The 17807-nt window shown below is 41.3% G+C and overlaps 1 protein-coding gene across 4 annotated transcripts in view; it reads left to right on the plus strand.

The window, feature by feature from the left end:
- Agbl2 (AGBL carboxypeptidase 2) overlaps window positions 1-16911 on the plus strand; it is a 72527-nt gene extending 55616 nt beyond the window's left edge. For all 4 annotated transcript variants that reach the window (XM_045161545.1, XM_045161519.1, XM_045161527.1 and 1 more), the window contains 2 exons: window positions 14420-14506; window positions 16136-16911. In XM_045161545.1, coding sequence (XP_045017480.1) covers window positions 14420-14506; window positions 16136-16309 — 261 coding nt within the window. In that variant the 3' untranslated portion in view covers window positions 16310-16911. The remainder of the gene's footprint in view (window positions 1-14419; window positions 14507-16135) is intronic.
- Window positions 16912-17807: the final 896 nt, after the last annotated feature.

The following is a 17807-nucleotide window of genomic DNA, read 5'->3' on the forward strand; positions in this document are numbered from 1 at the left end:
TGCCTGTGATGCCTAAGGACCCTAGTTGGAGGCTCAATACCTCAGGACCCATTTAAGCCAGATGCACAAGGTGGCACATGTGTCTGGAGTTCATTTGCAGTGGCTGCAGGCCCTGGTGCAGCCATTCTCTCTCTCTCTTCACTCTCAAATAAAAAAATAACAAAAATTTTATTTAAAAAAATTTGGGCATGGTGGCGCACACCTTTAATCCCAGCACTTGGGAGGCAGAGGTAGGAGGATTGCTGTGAGTGCAAGGCCACAATTCCAGGTCAGCTTAGACTACAGTGAAAACCTACCTCAGAAAACCAAAAAAAAAAGAAGGCTAGGAGTGGCTGCCTAGGCCTATACACCCTGCCCTGTGGGGATGAGAGACAGGCATGTCAGTAGGATTAGCTGGGCAGCCAGTCTGATAAAAAATGGAAGCTAGAAAGCTCAATGTGGTGGCACATACCTTTAATCCCAGCACTCAGGAGGCAGAGGTAGGAGGATCTCCATGAGTTCGAGGCTACCCTGAGACTCCATAGTGAATTCCAGGTCAGTCTGGGCTACAGTGAGACCCTACCTCAAAAAAAAAAAGAAAAGAAAAGGAAACTGGAGACATGGCTTAGTGCATTTCCCTGATGACTAGTGACATAGAACATTTTTTTAGATGCTTATATGCCATTCGTATTTCTTCCTTTGAGAACTCTCTATTTAGCTCCATAGCCCATTTTTGATTGGCTTATTTGATTCCTTATTATTTAACTTTTTGAGTTCTTTGTATATCCTAGATATTAAACCTCTATCACATATATAGCTGGCGAAGATTTTTTCCCATTCTGTAGGTTGCCTCTTTGCTTTTTTCACTGTGTCCTTTGCGGTGCAAAATCTTTGTAATTTCATGAGGTCCCAGGGATTAATCTGTGGTTTTATTGCCTGAGCAAGTGGGGTTGTATTCAGAAAGTCTTTGCCAAGACCAATATGTTGAAGGGTTTCCCCTACTTTTTCCTCTAGCAGTTTCAGGTCTGATGTTAAGGTCTTTAATCCATTTGGACTTAATTCTTGTGCATGGCGAGAGAGAAGAATCTATTTTCATCCTTTTGCAGATATATATCCAGTTTTCAAAACACCATTTGCTGAAGAGGCTGTCTCTTCTCCAATGAGTATTTTTGGCATTTTTATCAAATATCATGTGGCTATAGCTACTTGGGCTTACATCTGGGTCCTCTATTCTGTTCCACTGATCTACATGTCTGTTTTTGTGCCAATACCATGCTGTTTTTGTTACTATGGCTCTGTAGTATAGGTTAAAATCAAGTATGGTGATACCACCAGCCTTATTTTTGTTGCTCAGTATTATTTTAGATATATGAGGTTTTTTGTGATTCCAAATGAATTTTTGGATTGTTTTTTCTATTTCCATGAAGAAAGCCTTTGGAATTTTGATAGGGATTGCATTAAATGTGTAGATTGCTTTAGGTAAGATTGCCATTTTCACAATATTGATTCTTCCAATCCAGGAACAAGGGATGTTTTTCCACTTTCTAGTGTCTTCGGCAATTTCTCGCTTGAGTGTTTTAAAGTTCTCATTGTATAGATTCTTTACTTCCTTGGTTAGGTTTATTCCAAGGTATTTTATTTTTTTTGATGCAATTGTGAATGGGAGTGATTCTCTGATTTCATCCTCTGTGTGTTTGTTGTTAGCATATATGAAGGCTACTGATTTCTGTGTATTTCTTTTGTATCCTGCTATATTGCTGTAGGTTTTGATCAGCTCTAACAGCTTGCTAGTAGAGTCTTTAGGGTCCTTTATGTATAGAATCATGTCATCTGCAAATAATGATAACTTGGTCTCTTCCTTTCCAATTTGTATCCCTTTTATGTGTGTCTCTTGCCTTATTGCTATGGCTAAGACTTCCAAAACTATATTAAATAAAAGTGGGGACAGTGGACACCCTTGTCTTGTTCCTGATTTTAGTGGAAAAGCTTCGAGTTTTTCCCCATTTAGTAATATGTTGGCTGTAGGCTTGTCATAAATAGCCTTTATTATATTGAGATATGTTCCTTCTATTCCCAGTCTCTGTAGGACTTTTATCATGAAGGGATGTTGGATTTTGTCAAATGCTTTCTCTGCATCTAATGAGATGATCATGTGATTTTTGTCCTTCAACCCGTTTATGTAATGTATTACATTTATAGATTTGCGTATGTTGAACCATCCCTGCATCTCTGGGATAAAGCCTACTTGGTCAGGGTGAATGATCTTTTTGATATACTCTTGTATTCTGTTTGCCAATATTTTGTTGAGAATTTTTGCATCTATGTTCATGAGGGAGATTGGTCTGTAATTTTCTCTTTTTGTTCTATCTTTGCCTGGTTTTGGTATCAGGGTGATGCTGGCCTCATAGAAGGAGTTTGGTAGAATTCCTTCTTTTTCTATTTCCTGGAAAAGCTTAAGAAGCAATGGTGTTAGCTCTTCCTTAAAAGTCTGGTAAAATTCAGCAGTGAATCCATCCGGGCCTGTGCTTTTTTTAGTTGGGAGATTATTGATAACTGTTCGGATCTCCATGTTTGTTATAGGTCTATTTAAGTGATTAATCTCATTTTGATTTAATTTAGGTAGGTCATATAGATCAAGGAAATCTTCCATTTCTTTCAGATTTTCATACTTTGTGGAGTATATGCTTTTGTAGTATGTCCCTATGATTTTTTGAATTTCTCTGGAATCTGTTGTGATGTTGCCTTGTTCATCTCTGATTTTATTAATTTGTGTCTCTTCTCTCTTTCTTTTGGTCAGATTTGCTAAGGGTTTATCAATCTTGTTTATCCTTTCAAAGAACCAACTCTTTGTTTCATTAATTCTTTGGATTGTTCTTTTTGTTTCTATTTCATTAATTTCTGCCCTAATCTTTATTATTTCTTCCCATCTACTGATTTTTGGTTTGCCTTGTTCTTCTTTTTCCAAGGCTTTAAGGCGAAGCATTAGGTCGTTTACTTGCAACCTTTCTAATTTCTTAATATAGGCATTTAAGGCTATAAATTTACCTCTTAGAACTGCCTTCATTGTGTCCCAGAGATTTTGGTATGTTGTGTTCTCATTATCATTTGACTCTATAAAGTTTTTGATTTCCTTTTTGATTTCTTCATTGACCCATTCATCATTTAGTAGTGTATTGTTTAGTTTCCATGATTTTGTGTATGCCCTATAGCCTTTCTTGCTACTGATTTGTAGTTTAATTCCATTGTGGTCAGATAGAATGCAAGGAATTATTTCAATTTTCCTGAATTTGTTAAGATTTGGTTTGTGTCCTAATATATGGTCTATTTTAGAGAATGTTCCATGTGCTGCTGAAAAGAATGTATATTCTGCAGCCTTTGGATGAAATGTCCTGTATATATCTGTTAAGTCCATTCCTTCTATGACCTCATTTAGTCCAGATGCCTCTCTGTTTATTTTTTCCCGGGATGACCTGTCAATTGATGAGAGTGGAGTGTTAAAGTCACCCACCACCACTGTGTTTGGTGTTATCTGTGACTTTAGTTCTAATAGTGTTTGTTTGACAAATTTGGGAGCCCCCTTGTTAGGTGCATATATGTTTAGGATTGTAATGTCCTCCTGTTGGAGTGTGCCCTTAATCAATATAAAGTGACCTTCCTTATCTTTCTTGACTAACGTTGGACTAAAGTCTACCCTGTCTGATATTAGGATAGCAACCCCTGCTTGTTTTCTAGGCCCATTTTCTTGAAACACCGTCTTCCAACCTTTCACCCTAAGGTAATGTCTATTCTTTGTAGAAAGGTGAGTTTCTTGGAGACAACAAATTGTAGGATCATGCTTTTTAACCCAGTCTGCGAATCTATGTCTTTTCGTTGGGGCTTTGAGGCCGTTGATATTAAGAGATATTATTGAAAGGTGTGTATTTATGTTTGCCTTTTTTTTTTCTTTTTTTTTTTTGTGGTTCTGGTTCTACCTGTGCTCTCTTCTGTTAACTAGTATTTGAGTATTGCTTGTTTTTTCTAGGTTCCTTATATGTGTGTTTTTCCTTTTCTTCAGCATGGAGGATTCTATCAAGTATTTTCTGTAGAGCTGGCTTTGTCTTCAAATACTCCTTTAACCTGCTTTTGTCATGGAATGTCCTTATTTCTCCGTCTATTTGAATGGATAACTTTGCAGGATAAAGTAACCTTGGTTGACAGTTGTTATCTTTCAGAACTTGGAATATATCACCCCAAGCCCTTCTGGCTTTAAAAGTTTGTGTTGAATAATCTGCTGTAATCCTGATGGGCTTACTTTTGTAGGTAACTTGATTTTTCTCTCTAACTGCTTTCAATATTTTTCTCTGGTGTGTATGTTTGGAAGTTTGATTATAATATGGCGAGGAGAGGTTCTTTCCAGGTTTTGTCTGGCTGGGGTTCTAAAGGATTCCTGTATCTGTATTGGCACCTCTTTCCCAATTTGGGGGAAATTTTCTTCTATGATTTTGTTGAAGACACCTACTATGCCTTTTGAGTGAAATTCTTCTCCTTCTACTATGCCCTGAATTCTAATATTTGATCTTTTCATAGTGTCCCGAATATCTTGAAATTCCCACTCATACTTTTCTATAAGTTTGTCTTTCTCTTTGTTGGCCTGTATTAGATCTGCCACCTGGTCTTCCTGCTTAGATATTCTGTCCTCTCCTTCATCCATTCTACTGGTGAGATTTTCTACAGAGTTTTTTATTTCATTAACTGTGCTCTTCATTGCTAGTAATTCTGACTGGTTTTTCTTTATTATTTCTATTTCCTTATTTATGTCTTGCATTGCCTTCTTTATTTCATGAAATTGGTTTCCTGCATCTTCTTTGATTCCTTTGATTTCCTCTTTAAGTTCCTCTTTGACTCCTTTGATTTGTTCTCTGACTTCTTTGAACATATTTACAATCATTCTTTTGAAATCTTTTTCAGGCATTTCCTCTAACTCGTTCTCACTGGAGGTCATTTCTGATGCATTAGTATTTTTAGGTGGATTTATATTGTCTTGCTTTTTAGTGTTTCTTGTGTTATAATGTATATATTTTTGCATCTTGGATTAAGTTAATGCTTGGATTTTCTAGCTAGCTGGGTATTCTTAGCTGTATCAATTGATTAGATGTTATATATTTTCAGGGTAGGAGCTTAAGGTGTTAGATGTGGCTCTTAAGACTCTGAGAGTATCTACAAAGGTGCTCCTAGGGGTTGAGTTTCCCTGCTATGGGAGTATTCAAATAGGCTGAGTGGAATTAAACACAGGTAGATTCTAAAAGTTAACTAAACACTGTACCCATTCAGTCAAAAACAGCCCCAAGTATGTATGCCAGAGTAGTTATTATAACAACCAGATCCTCTGTCAACACAGAGGTTAAGATTTCTGGTCTGTTGAGGGATCCCAGTCAGCTTGTGACCAAGTGAGACCCTTCCCTGGTGCAAACCCAGTTACCTTGGATGATTTTGGTCTCAGGTTGCTGCCTGGGTCGTCGGGCTGCTGTTCTGATTTCTGGAGCTGGGCACTAGCTTTTCCTGCGGGGCAAACCAAGCCTGGCAACTGTGGCCCTGCAGATCAGCACCCCCGCTGCTGGAACTGCTGCCGCTCCTGGGTCTGCTGCTGCTGGGGCCGCTGGTACAGGTTCCAGAGTTGCCGATGTTGCTGCCGAACTCTGCTCCTGCTTGGGTCCCGCTGTCAGCCCAAGTTGGCGTGGCCGGGTCCCGGGAAGCTGCTGTGTTCGCTGGAGCTGGGCTCAGGCAGTGGGGGAGGGGAGGGAGCCGCGGCTGCTCTGGTTGTCTCGCTGCTCCACATGTTCTTCTACCTCGTGGTCTGCTCCTCCGTTGCTCGCTGCCACTCTCCCCTCACGTTTCCCAGGTTGCGGAGAGCGCGGTGTGAGGGGAAAATCCCGCACCTGGCTTTTCCTGCGGCTGAAGCCGAGCCTGGTGGCTTTCTGCTGCGCCATGGCCACGGCAGTTGGCTGAGCTGCTGGAGCCGCTTTTCCCGCCTGTGCGGGCTCTGGATGCTCTGGAACTCTTCTACTTCTCCGCTGCCGCTTCAGTTTCCTATACACCTCACTTTTTAGTAAAAGTGTGTATTTTGCTGAGGTTTTTTGGTCTTTTTTTTCCCCCCAGGCTGCTTTGGCGTGGTACCTACACCGCCATCTTAACCGGAAGTCAATAAATAATTTTTAAATCTGACCAAAAGAAAGAGAGAAGTGACACAAATTAATAAAATTAGAAATGAAAAAGGCACAATCACAACAGATACCAGAGAAAATCAAAAAACCATAGGGACATACTACAAGAACATATACTCAGCCGGGTGTGGTGGTGCACACCTTTAATCCCAGCACTTAGAAGGCAGAGGTCAGCCTGGGCTAGAGGAAGACACTACCTCAAAAAACAAACCAGAAAAAAAAAATGAACATATACTCCACTAAGTTTGAAAATCTGAAAGAAATTTCTGATTTTCTTGATTTATATGACCTATCTAAAGTAAATCAATATGATATTAACCACTTAAATAGACCTATAACAAGTATGGAGATCCACGCAGTTATCAAAAATTCCCAGTTAAAAAAATTCCAGGCCCAGATGGACTCACTGGTGAATTTTACTAGACCTTCATGGAAGAACTAAAACCAATGCTTCTTAAACTTTTCCATAAAATATAAAAAGAAAGAATTCTACCAACTCCTTCTACAAAGCCAGCATCACCCTGATACCAAAACCAGGCAAAGATAGAACAAAAAAAGAAAATTACAGCCCAATCTCCCTCATGAACATAGATGCAAAAATTCTCAACAAAATATTGGCAAACATAATACAAGAATATATCAGCACTTGGGAGGCAGAGGTAGGAGGATAGCCATGAGTTCGAGGCTACCCTAAGACTACATACTTAATTCTAGGTCAGCCTGAGCCACAGTGAGACCTTACCTTGAAACAAAGAGAGAGAGAGAGAGAGGGAGAGAGAGAGAGACTATATCAGAAAGATCATTCACCCCAACCTAGTAGGCTTTATCCAGAGATGTAGGGATGGTTCAACATACACAAATCAATAAATGTAATACATTATATAAATGGACTGAAGGACCAAAATCCCATGATCATCTCATTAGATACAGAGAAAGCATTTGACAAAATCCAACATCCCTTCATGATAAAAGTCCTACAGAGACTGGGAATAGAAGGAACATATCTCAACATAATAAAGGCTATTTATGACAAGCCTACAGCCAACATTTTACTAAATGGAAAAATCTTGAAGCTTTTTTAACTAAAATCAGGAACAAGACAAGGGTGTCCACTGTCCCCACTTTTATTTAATATAGTACTGGAAGTCTTAACAATAGCAATAAGGCAAGAGACACACATAAATGGGAAACAAATTCAAAGGAAGAGATCAAGTTATTATTTGCAGATGACATGATTCTATACATAAAGGACCCTAAAGACTCTACCAGCAAACTGATAAACACCTACAGCCGGGCTGGAGAGATGGCGTAGCGGTTAAGCACTTGCCAGTGAAGCCTAAGGACCCCGGTTCGAGGCTTGATTCCCCAGGACCCACGTTAGCCAGATGCACAAAGGGGGCGCACGCGTCTGGAGTTCGTTCGCAGTGGCTAGAAGCCCTGGCACGCCCATTCTCTCCCTCTCTCTCTCTCTCTCTCCCTCTCTCTCTATCTCTCTCTCTCTCTCTCAAATAAATGAATAAAACTCTAAAAAATTTAAAAAAACACCTACAGCCATGTAGCAGGATACAAAATAAACACACAGAAATCAGTAGCCTTCCTATATGCTAACAACAAACACACAGAGGATGAAATCAGAGAATCACTCCCATTCATGATTGTATCAAAAACATTAATAAACTACCTTGGAATAAACCTAACTAAGGAAGTGAAGGAGCTCTACAATGAAAAGTTTAAAAGACTTAATAGGTATATATATATTGTATATATGTAAGTAGAATGATGGAGATGGGGAGGTAATATAATGGAGAATGGAATTTCAAAGGGGAAAGTGGGGGGGTATTACCATGGGATACTTTTTATAATCATGGAAAATGTTAATAAAAATTGTGAAAAGATAAAAAAATAATAAAAATGAAAAGAATTTTTAAAAAGTTTAAGACTCAAGCAAGAAATTACAGACGACACTAGGAGATGGAAAGACATTCCTTGTTCCTGGATTGTAAGAATCAATATTGTGAAAATGGCAATCTTACCAAAAGCAATCTACACATTTAATGCAATCCCCATCAAAATTCCAATGGCTACAATCATGGAAGTTGTTAATTAAAAATAAATAAATAAATTGTACATATTGGTTATAAAAAATCCCAATGGCATTCTTCATGGAAATAGAAAAAACAATAAATTCATTTGGAAGCACAAAAAGTCTTGAATATCTAAAACAATTTTGGGAAACAAAAATAAGGCTGGTAGTATCACCATACCTGATTTTAACCTATACTACAGAGCCATAGTAACAAAAACAGCATGGTACTGGCACACACACAAAAAAAAAAAACAGGCATATAGATCATTGGAACAGAATAGAGGACCCAGATGTAAGTCCGAGTAGCTATAGCCACCTGATCTTTGACAAAAGTATCAAAAATACTCATTGGAGAAAAGATAGCCTCTTCAGCAAATGGTGCTAGGAAAACTGGATATATATCTGTAGAAGGATGAAAAGAGATCTTTATCTCTCTCCATGCATAAGAATTAAGTCCAAATGGATCAAAGACCTTAATATCAGACCTGAAACTCTGAAACTACTAGAGGAAAAAGTAGAGGAAACCCTTCAACATGTTGGCCTTGGCAAAGACTTTCTGAATATAACCCAATTGCTCAGGAAATAAAACCACAGATTAGCCACTGGGACTTCATGAAATTATACAACTTTTGTATGGCAAAGAACACTGTGAATAGAGCAAAGACGCACCCTGCAGAATGAAACAAGATCTTTGCCAGCTATATATCTGATAGAGGATTAATATCTAGGATATACAAAGAACTCCAAAAATTAAATAATAAGAAATGAGGGCTGGAGAGATGGCTTAGTGGTTAAGCGCTTGCCTTTGAAGCCTAAGGACCCCGGTTCGAGGCTCGGTTCCCCAGGTCCCACGTTAGCCAGATGCACAAGGGGGTGCACGCATCTGGAGTTCGTTTGCAGAGGCTGGAAGCCCTGGCGTGCCCATTCTCACTCTCTCCCTCTACCTGTCTTTCTCTCTGTGTCTGTTGCTCCCAAATAAATAAATAAATAAATAAATAAATAAAAGAATAATTTACATCTTAAACAGTGTATATATTTTTAAAAAAAAGAAATCAGGGGGGAGGGAGGGAATTAACACGGGATTTTTTTATAATCATGGAAAATGCTAATAAAAATTAAAAAATTTTAAAAATTAAAAAAAAAAAAGAAATCAAACAACCCAATTAAAAAAATGGGCTATGGGATTTTGTGGTTGCTTGTGGTGCTCTTCTTCTGCTTGGATTCTGTGAAAGGGGGCCAACTTCTTCTGCCATTGATGGAACTTTCCCCTGGATCTGTAAGCTGAAATAAATCCCTTCCTCCCATAAAAGAAGAAAAATGGGCTATGGAACTAAATTGAGAGTTTTCAAAAGAAGAAATACAGATGGCATGTAAACATCTAAAAAACAGTTTTACATCCCTAGTCATCGGGGAAATGTAGATTAAAACTATGTTGAGATGCCATCTCACTCCTGTCAGATTAGCTACCATCATGAAAACAAATGACCATAAATGCTGGTGAGGATGCGGAAAAAGAGGAACTCCCCTACACTGTTGGTGGGAATGCAGTCTGGCCCAGCTATTGTGGAAATCAGTGTGGAAGTTCCTAAGGCAGCTAAAAATGGATCTACCATATGACCCATGTATACCACTCCCAGGCATATATCCTAAGGACTCGTTTCACTATCTTAGAAATACTTGCTCATCCATGTTTATTGCCGCTGTATTCATAATAGCTGGGAAATGGAACCAGCCTAGATGTTCCTCAGCTGATGAGTGGATAATAAAGATGTGGCACATTTACATAATAGAGTTCTATTCAGTGGTAAATAAAAATGAAGTTATGAAAATTGCAGGAACATGAATGGATCTGGAAAGGATTATACTAAGTGAGGTAACCCAGGCCCAGAAGGCCAAACATCACATGTTTTCTCTCATATGTGGATCCTAGCTACAGATGACTGGACTTCTGTGTGAGTAGGAAGAAAACTCAGTAGCAGAGGCCAGTCAGCTAGAAAGGAGATATAAAGGGAATAGTAGGAGAGGGACGGGGGACTTAGTAGGATGGTGTATATACATAAGTAGAAGAACAGATTAATGGGGGTGAAAAGGCCTAAGTGAGGTCAGGGGAAGAGACTGAGTAAAGGAAAGGTGGAGGGAGGGCTAAGCAAAATCTAAGAGGATATAAATAAGTCATATGGAAACCTGCTTTTTTGGAAAATTGAATATACATGAGCCATAGATTGTTACTAGGAAATTTTTCAGTGCCAGGGACAGGATACCTTCCAGTGAGTTGTTGGCCAAGGAGGTCCCTGATACCCCCAAACATTACAGGCCATTGCCGAGGCCCTTGGTTTCCCACCAGGAATAGTTGGTAACACCCTGTTGCTGAAGACTCCACATTATGGCCTACAAGGTCACTGAAAGATCCTGCTGGAGTTGAGCTGAAAACTTCCTCTATGTAGATCAGCTGACAGAAAGCTGGAAAAAAAAAAAAGCTACACTGCATGCAGTTCAATGGGAGAGAGAGAAAGCACCAGTGAAGATATTCAACAGTGAACACTCATTTGACCAGCCAGGCCAAATGAGCCAATGGGCACAATAGTGACACATCTGTTATGGGGTAAACTAGCTGCCCTCTAATTGAACTAGAGGCCTGCTCTAAGGGAGGAAATCCATCCCTGATACTGAAAGCCTACAATAGGGGTAGTCATGAGTCCTAGGGGTGTAACATCTGCTGCTGTCTGGCTAAATGTATATACTATGCTCATCAAACTGCCCAGTAAGCACTTCTCTTAATGTTTATACCCATATATTAATGTTACTCTCACTTTTGGATAGAGAACCTTCTCTTTTTAGATGGTAGTGACCTTAGGATGTCTCAGAAGACACCATGGTGCTGAGAAGAAGTGACAGAGGAGTGCTCAGCATTGCATTTATCTCTAGCACACCTTCCATGGCTCAGGGTCCATTGTGGAAGAGGTAGCAAAAAGAATGTAAGAGCCAAAGGAAGGGCAGGTCTCCGTACAACGTGCAGACACAAAATGCCCTGCATATTCATGACCTCACAGTGCCTGACACTACCTACACAAGACCATCTGTCGTGGTTTGATTCAGGTGTCCCTCATAAACTTAGGTGTTCTGGATGCTATGTTCCCTAGCTGATGGCAATTGGAAATTAAAGCCTCCTGGAGGCAGTGTATTGATGGGGGCTGACTTATGGGCTTTATAGCCTGTTTCTCCATGCCAGTTTTTGGCACACTCTCCTGTTGCTGTGGTCCACCTTATGTTGGCCAGGGGTTATGTCCACCCTCTGCTCATGCCATTGTTTTCCCCTGCCATTGTGGAGCTTCCCCTCGAGCCTGAAAGCCAAAATAAGCCTCTTTTTCCAAGAAGCTTTTCTTGGTTGGGTGATTTCTACCAGCAATGTGAACCTGACTGCAACACCATCATAGTAGGAGGAAAAGATCATGACATCAAAATAAAAGAGAGACTGATTGGGAGGGGGAGGGGATATGATGGGGAGTGGAGGGGAAGTGTGGAGAGGGGGGCATTACCATGAGATATTGTTTACAATAATGGAAATTGTCAATAAAAAAAGATGCCTCCCCAAAAAAGAATAGCCTGGGCTATGAAGTGGTTCCAGGTCAGCCTGGACTAGAGTGAGACCCTGTCTCAAAAACAAACAAAAGTGCTGGAGAGGTGGTTCAACAGTTAAGGCACTTGCCTGCAAAGTATAAGGACCAGGATTCAATTTGCCAGTACCTGCGTAAAGCAGATGCACAAGGGGGCGCAAGCTTCTGGAGTTCGTTTGCAGTGGCTGGAAGCCCTGGTGTGCCCATTCTCTCTCTTTCTGTCTTTCTCTCATAAGTAGATAAATAATAAATAGATAAATAAATTTTTTTAAAAAAAGAGCAGGGCATGGTGGCGCACACCTTTAATCCCAGGACTTGGGAGGCTGAAGAGAATTGCCATGAGTTCAAATCCAGCCTGAGGCTGCATAATGAATTCCAGTTCAGCCTGGACTAGAATGAGACCTTACCTTAAAAAAAAAAAATACAAGGGGAGCCAGGTGTGGTGGCGCACGCCTTTAATCCCAGCACTCGGGAGGCAGAGGTAGGAGGATCGCCGTGAGTTCAAGGCCAACCTGAGACTCCATAGTGAGTTCCAGGTCAGCCTGAGACCCTACTTCGAAAAACCAAAAAAAAAAAAAAAAAAACAAGGGGAGCTGGAGAGATGGCTTAGTGGTTAAGTTGCATGCCTGCAAGGCATAAGGACCCAGGTTCAATTCTCTAGGTCCCACATAAGCCAGATGCTTATAATAGCACATGCATCTAGAGTTTGTTTGCAGTGGCTAGAAGCCCTGGAGTGCCCATTCTCTCTCTGACTGTAATAAATAAATAAAATATTTTTAAAAAATCAAATAAAGGGCTGGAGAGATGGCTTAGTGGTTAAGGCATTTGCGTGTGAAACCAAAGGACCCAGGTTCAATTCCCCAGGACTCCACATAAGCCAGACATACAAGGTGGCACATGCATCTGTAGTTTGTTTATCCAAAATCTGAACTTTTGTGTCTTTTTTCTTTTTTTCTTTTTTGGTCTGTCGTGTGTGTGTGTGCGTGCACGCATGTGTGTGGTTTTTCAAGATACAGTCTCACTCTACTTCAGGCTGACCTGGAATTTACAATGTAGTCTTAGGGTGGCCTCAAACTCACAGTAATCTTCCTACCTCTCTGCCTCCCAAGTGCTGGGAGTAAAGGCATGCTCCACCACACCCAACTTTTTTTTTTTAAAGTGTTGTTTATTTGAGAGAGTCAGAGAGAGAGGTCTCCAGCCACTGCAAACTCCAGACACATGCACCACCTTGTGCATCTGGCTTACATGGGTCCTGGAGAATCTAACCAGGGTACTTTGGCATTATAGACAAACACCTTAACCACTAAGCCATCACTCCAGCACCCCCCTTTTTTGTTTCTGAGGTAGGCTCTGGCTATAGACTAGGCTGACCTGGAATTCACTATGTAATCTTAGGGTGGCCTCGAGCTCATGATAATCCTCCTACCTCTGCCTCCCGAGTGCTGGAATTAAAAGTGTTCACTAACATGCCTGGTCTTTTTTTTTTTTTTAAAGACAAGTTCTCATGTAGCCTAAACTGGCCTCAAACTCAATATGCAACCAAGAATGACCTTGAACTTATTCTCCTGCCTCCGTCTCCCAAGTGCTGCTATTATGGACATGCACCACCATGCCTGGCTCCAAAATCTGAAACTCTGAGAGACAATGTGACACAAGTGGAAAGATCCATACCACAAGGCTGGTTTCATGCAAGACATTATGAAACAGCCGGACACAGTGATACATGCCTTTAATCCCAGCCCTTGAAACACAGAGGTCAGAGTATCGCTGTGAGTTTGAGGTCAGCCTGGGACTACAGAGTGAGTTCCAGGTCAGCCTGGGCTAGAGTGAAACCCTACCTTGAAAACAACAACAAAAAACATTATGGGCTGGATAGATGGCTTAGCAGTTAAGTTCCTTGCCTGCAAAGCCAGGTTCAATTCACCAGTACCCACTTAAAGCCCGATGCACTAGGAGTGCATGCATCTGGAGTTTGTTTGCAGTGGCTAGAGGCACTGGCATGTCTCTCTGTATCTCTCTCAAATAAATAAATAAAATACAAAAACCATTATATAAAGTAAGCAGGCCATGTGTATAAGTGCACAAATGAAATGTAAGTGAGCTTTATGTTTACGGTGGGATCCCATCTCCAAGATATCTCAAATATATATATATTCCAAAATCAGAAATAAATCTGAAATCTAAACCCCTTCTGGTTCTAAACATTTCTGGCAAGGGTGCTCAGTCTATATTGCATGACTGACTTGACCACTTTGTTGTTGTATGTGCAACACTGAGGTGCTGATACCTGCCTCCTGTGGTGGTTGTGAGCATTAGATGTGAGATTAAAGCACCTGCATGCAGTAGGCACCCAATAAACCTGAGTGCAATAAACCTGATGCATGAACTACCTTGTGCATCTGGCTTTACTAAGGCTTTGCAGGCAAGCACCTTAACTGCTAAGCCATATCTCCAGCCCTTCTGGCTTCCTTTTGAACTGTTATTCGTGTGTCTTGCCTGCTAATTATATATTTGTTTACTTATTTGTTTCTTTATTTTAGACACAGGTAGCTGGAAGAGACAAAGGTACCTCTCTGGAGCCACCACTGACCAGCCTGGCTTCAGCTAAGAATAAAGACAGAATCCAGGTACTTCAGCTTACCTTATGCATACACGATCAGAAATCCTAGCTAATTACTTGCATTTTTGTTAATATTTTTGTTTATTTATTGGCAAGCAGACAGAGAGAGGGAATGGAGCAGTAAGCCTCTTGCCGCTACAACTGAACTCCAGATGCCTTTGGTGCAGCTGGCTTCTTCCGTAGGTACTGGGGAGTCGAACCTGAGCCGTCAGGCTTTGCAAGCAGGCACCTTTAGCCATTGAACTTTCTCTCCAGTCCAGTTTTACCTAATCCTTCTTCCCTCTTTTATTCTTTTGAGGAAGGGTCTCATTACATAGCTCTGGCTAGACTGGAACTTGCTATATAGCCCTAGCTGGCCTCGAATTTAGGATGATCTCTTTTTCCTAAGTGCTAAGATTACAGGCATGTGCCACCACATCCAGCTTAATGAATTTTCAAATAAATGATGTAATTTGGAAAGATGGTGCCAGGGTCCACCATTTTACCTTCTGATATTTATTTATTCTGCCCCAATAAACATCTAAGGCAGTTTTTCAACCTCATACCCAAACCACAAAGTACTGCAGGATCAGAAGCAGCCCACCTAGAGTGAAAAGCTTGCCACCAAGGATTTAATTTTATTTAGCAAGCATTTGACTGCTGCCATTATTTTGTAGCTCCATGGCAGCATACCGGGTAAAACAGAGGGCACGATATAGTAGTTCTCAGCCTTCAGCAATGTTTACAACACATGGATGTCACAGTGATTACCACTGATCACTAAATACCCAGGTGTGCTAGTGTCTTGTCCATTTTCTATTGCTATAACAGAATGTCTAACACTAGGTAATTTGTAAAGGAAAGACAGCTAGCTCACATTTCTGGAGGCTGGAAGTCCAAGACTGAGTGGGTCCCATGGCGTAAGTGCCTTGCGCTGCTTCAAAATGTGCTGGGAAAATAGACCAAGTTTCTCCTCCATGTGTCTTTTTTCTGGTCAGTTTATAAAACAGTCCCTCCACTTCTTAGGCCAAGTAGAATGTTGCCCATAGACCTTTCCTTGGCTGAAAACTAGGGTAGATGTTTGAGTCACTTCTGTCTTGCCACAGTGCTGACTACTTCAGTATTTGTTCATTTTTTATTTATTTATTTGAGAGTGACAGACACAGAGAGAAAGACAGATAGAGGGAGAGAGAGAGGATGGGCACGCCAGGGCTTCCGGCCACTGCAAACGAACTCCAGACGCGTGCGCCCACTTGTGCATCTGGCTAACGTGGGACCTGGGGAACCGAGCCTCGAACTGGGGTCCTTAGGCTTCATAGGCAAGCGCTTAACCACTAAGCCATCTCTCCAGCCCTACTTCAGTATTTGGCGAGGAAAGGAAAACACTTTTAACTGTTAGTAAAGCCAACCTCAACCCTCACTATACCTTAGAAAATTGCAACAGAGGCCGGGCATAGTGGCACACACCTTCAATTCCAGCGCTCTGGGAAGCAGAGGTAGGAAGATCACTGTGAGTTCAAGGCCAGCCTGAGCCTACATAGTGAATGCCAGGACAGCCTGGGCTACTGTGAGACCCTACCTCAAAAAAAAAAAAAAAAGAATGAAAGATAGAAAACTTGCAAAAGAAAGTGAATTTTACTCTATCTTTTTTGTGCAGAGTGAGAAGACAAGCTTCTCGGCATCGTGCTCCCCAAAGAAAGGCTCATGCTCCAGCCTAGCGCCAGCTCCAGACCTGAAGCCCCCATGGCCTAGGAGTAGATGTCCTGATGCCAGGAGGGACCATGCCACTGTGGTGGTGCACTCATCCTTGCACATATTCACATACCCGTAGGCACGCTTTGGCAGTGCCATACAGGTGCTTCCTCAAGAGGTTTTGTTGTTTTGAGGGGGGAGGGTCCTTTTTTCTTGTTTTCTTTTCAGTGCTAAGCAAGTGGTGTACCACTGAACTGCGGCCCCAGCCCTCCACCAGGGTTTGGGTGATGCACACATTTCGAAGGGAGAAATCTAAGGCTGGAAACTGCATTTGTTTGTAGTGTACAGGCTTGTGGGTTCACCATGCACCGACCTGCACTTGTACTTAAGCTATGCAATGTCCTCAGATGCATACCTCATGAATTTGTTTTTTTCCCTAAGGCAAAATTTTATGATGTTGTACAGAAAAGCCTTTCTCAGAAACTGAGGCCTGTGCTTACAAAACTGGGCCATGACATACCTCATTGTAACCAATAGATGTTCTCTCTAAAGTTAGAAGCATATCAGGTTTGGAAGCTCAGTCTTTGTTTTAAACATGTGTTGGGGGTGTGCTACATAAAGGTCTCGTGTCAAAACTCCCAAGTAGTGGATGATCAGTCAGACTGTCGTCCGTCAGGATTTCTCAACGTGAGGGATCCCCACACGCAGGAAGCAGTACATGTACTACCCAGAATTTGAATTTGATGCTACGTATTTATATTCAACAAAAGTTATGTAAAATTTTAACTCCATGATTAAAGTTTTTTCTCTCTACTCAGTTTCCTTTAACTGTTTTCTGCATGGTATTAGATGAACAGAAGGAAATCAGTCATTTCTGATGGTCACTCATTAGCATACATAGGTGGTCAGCTGCATCATGTCATGTCAGCATGCTGGAGTGACATTAAAGGAGGGTCACTCAGTTGGGTATGATGGTTTACATCTTTAATCTCAGCATGCAGGAGGCAAGGAGATCTTGTTTAGCGCCAGCCTGGTCTGCATACAAAATTCTATACCTTCCAGGGCTACATAGTGAGACCTTCAAAAAAAGGGGGTGGGGGGCTGGAGAGATGGCTTAGCGGTTAAGCGCTTGCCTGTGAAGCCTAAGGACCCCAGTTCGAGGTTCGGTTCCCCAGGTCCCATGTTAGCCAGATGCACAAGGGGGCGCACGCATCTGGAGTTCGTTTGCAGAGGCTGGAAGCCCTGGCGCGCCCATTCTCTCTCTCTCCCTCTATCTGTCTTTCTCTCTGTGTCTATCGCTCTCAAATAAATTAATTAATTAATTTATTTATTTATTAAAAAAAAAGGGGGGGTGGGCTGGAGAGATGGCTCAGCCACTGAAGGTACTTAATTCCAAAGCCTGAAAGCCCCAGTTTGATTCCCCAGCTCCCACATAAAGCCATATGTACAAAGTAGCACATGTGTCTGGAGTTCATTTACAGTGGCAGGAGGCCCTGGAACACCCTTATTCACTCTCTCTGCTGGCCTCTTTCTGTCTATCTGTTTTTTTGTCTCAAATAAATAAATAATTTTTTTAAAATAGCCAGGTTTGCCTGGCATGGTGGCGCACGCCTTTAATCCCAGCACTCAGGAGGCAG

The sequence above is a fragment of the Jaculus jaculus genome, chromosome 1 (genome assembly GCF_020740685.1).
Source record: "Jaculus jaculus isolate mJacJac1 chromosome 1, mJacJac1.mat.Y.cur, whole genome shotgun sequence".
NCBI classification, from domain to species: domain Eukaryota; kingdom Metazoa; phylum Chordata; class Mammalia; order Rodentia; family Dipodidae; genus Jaculus; species Jaculus jaculus.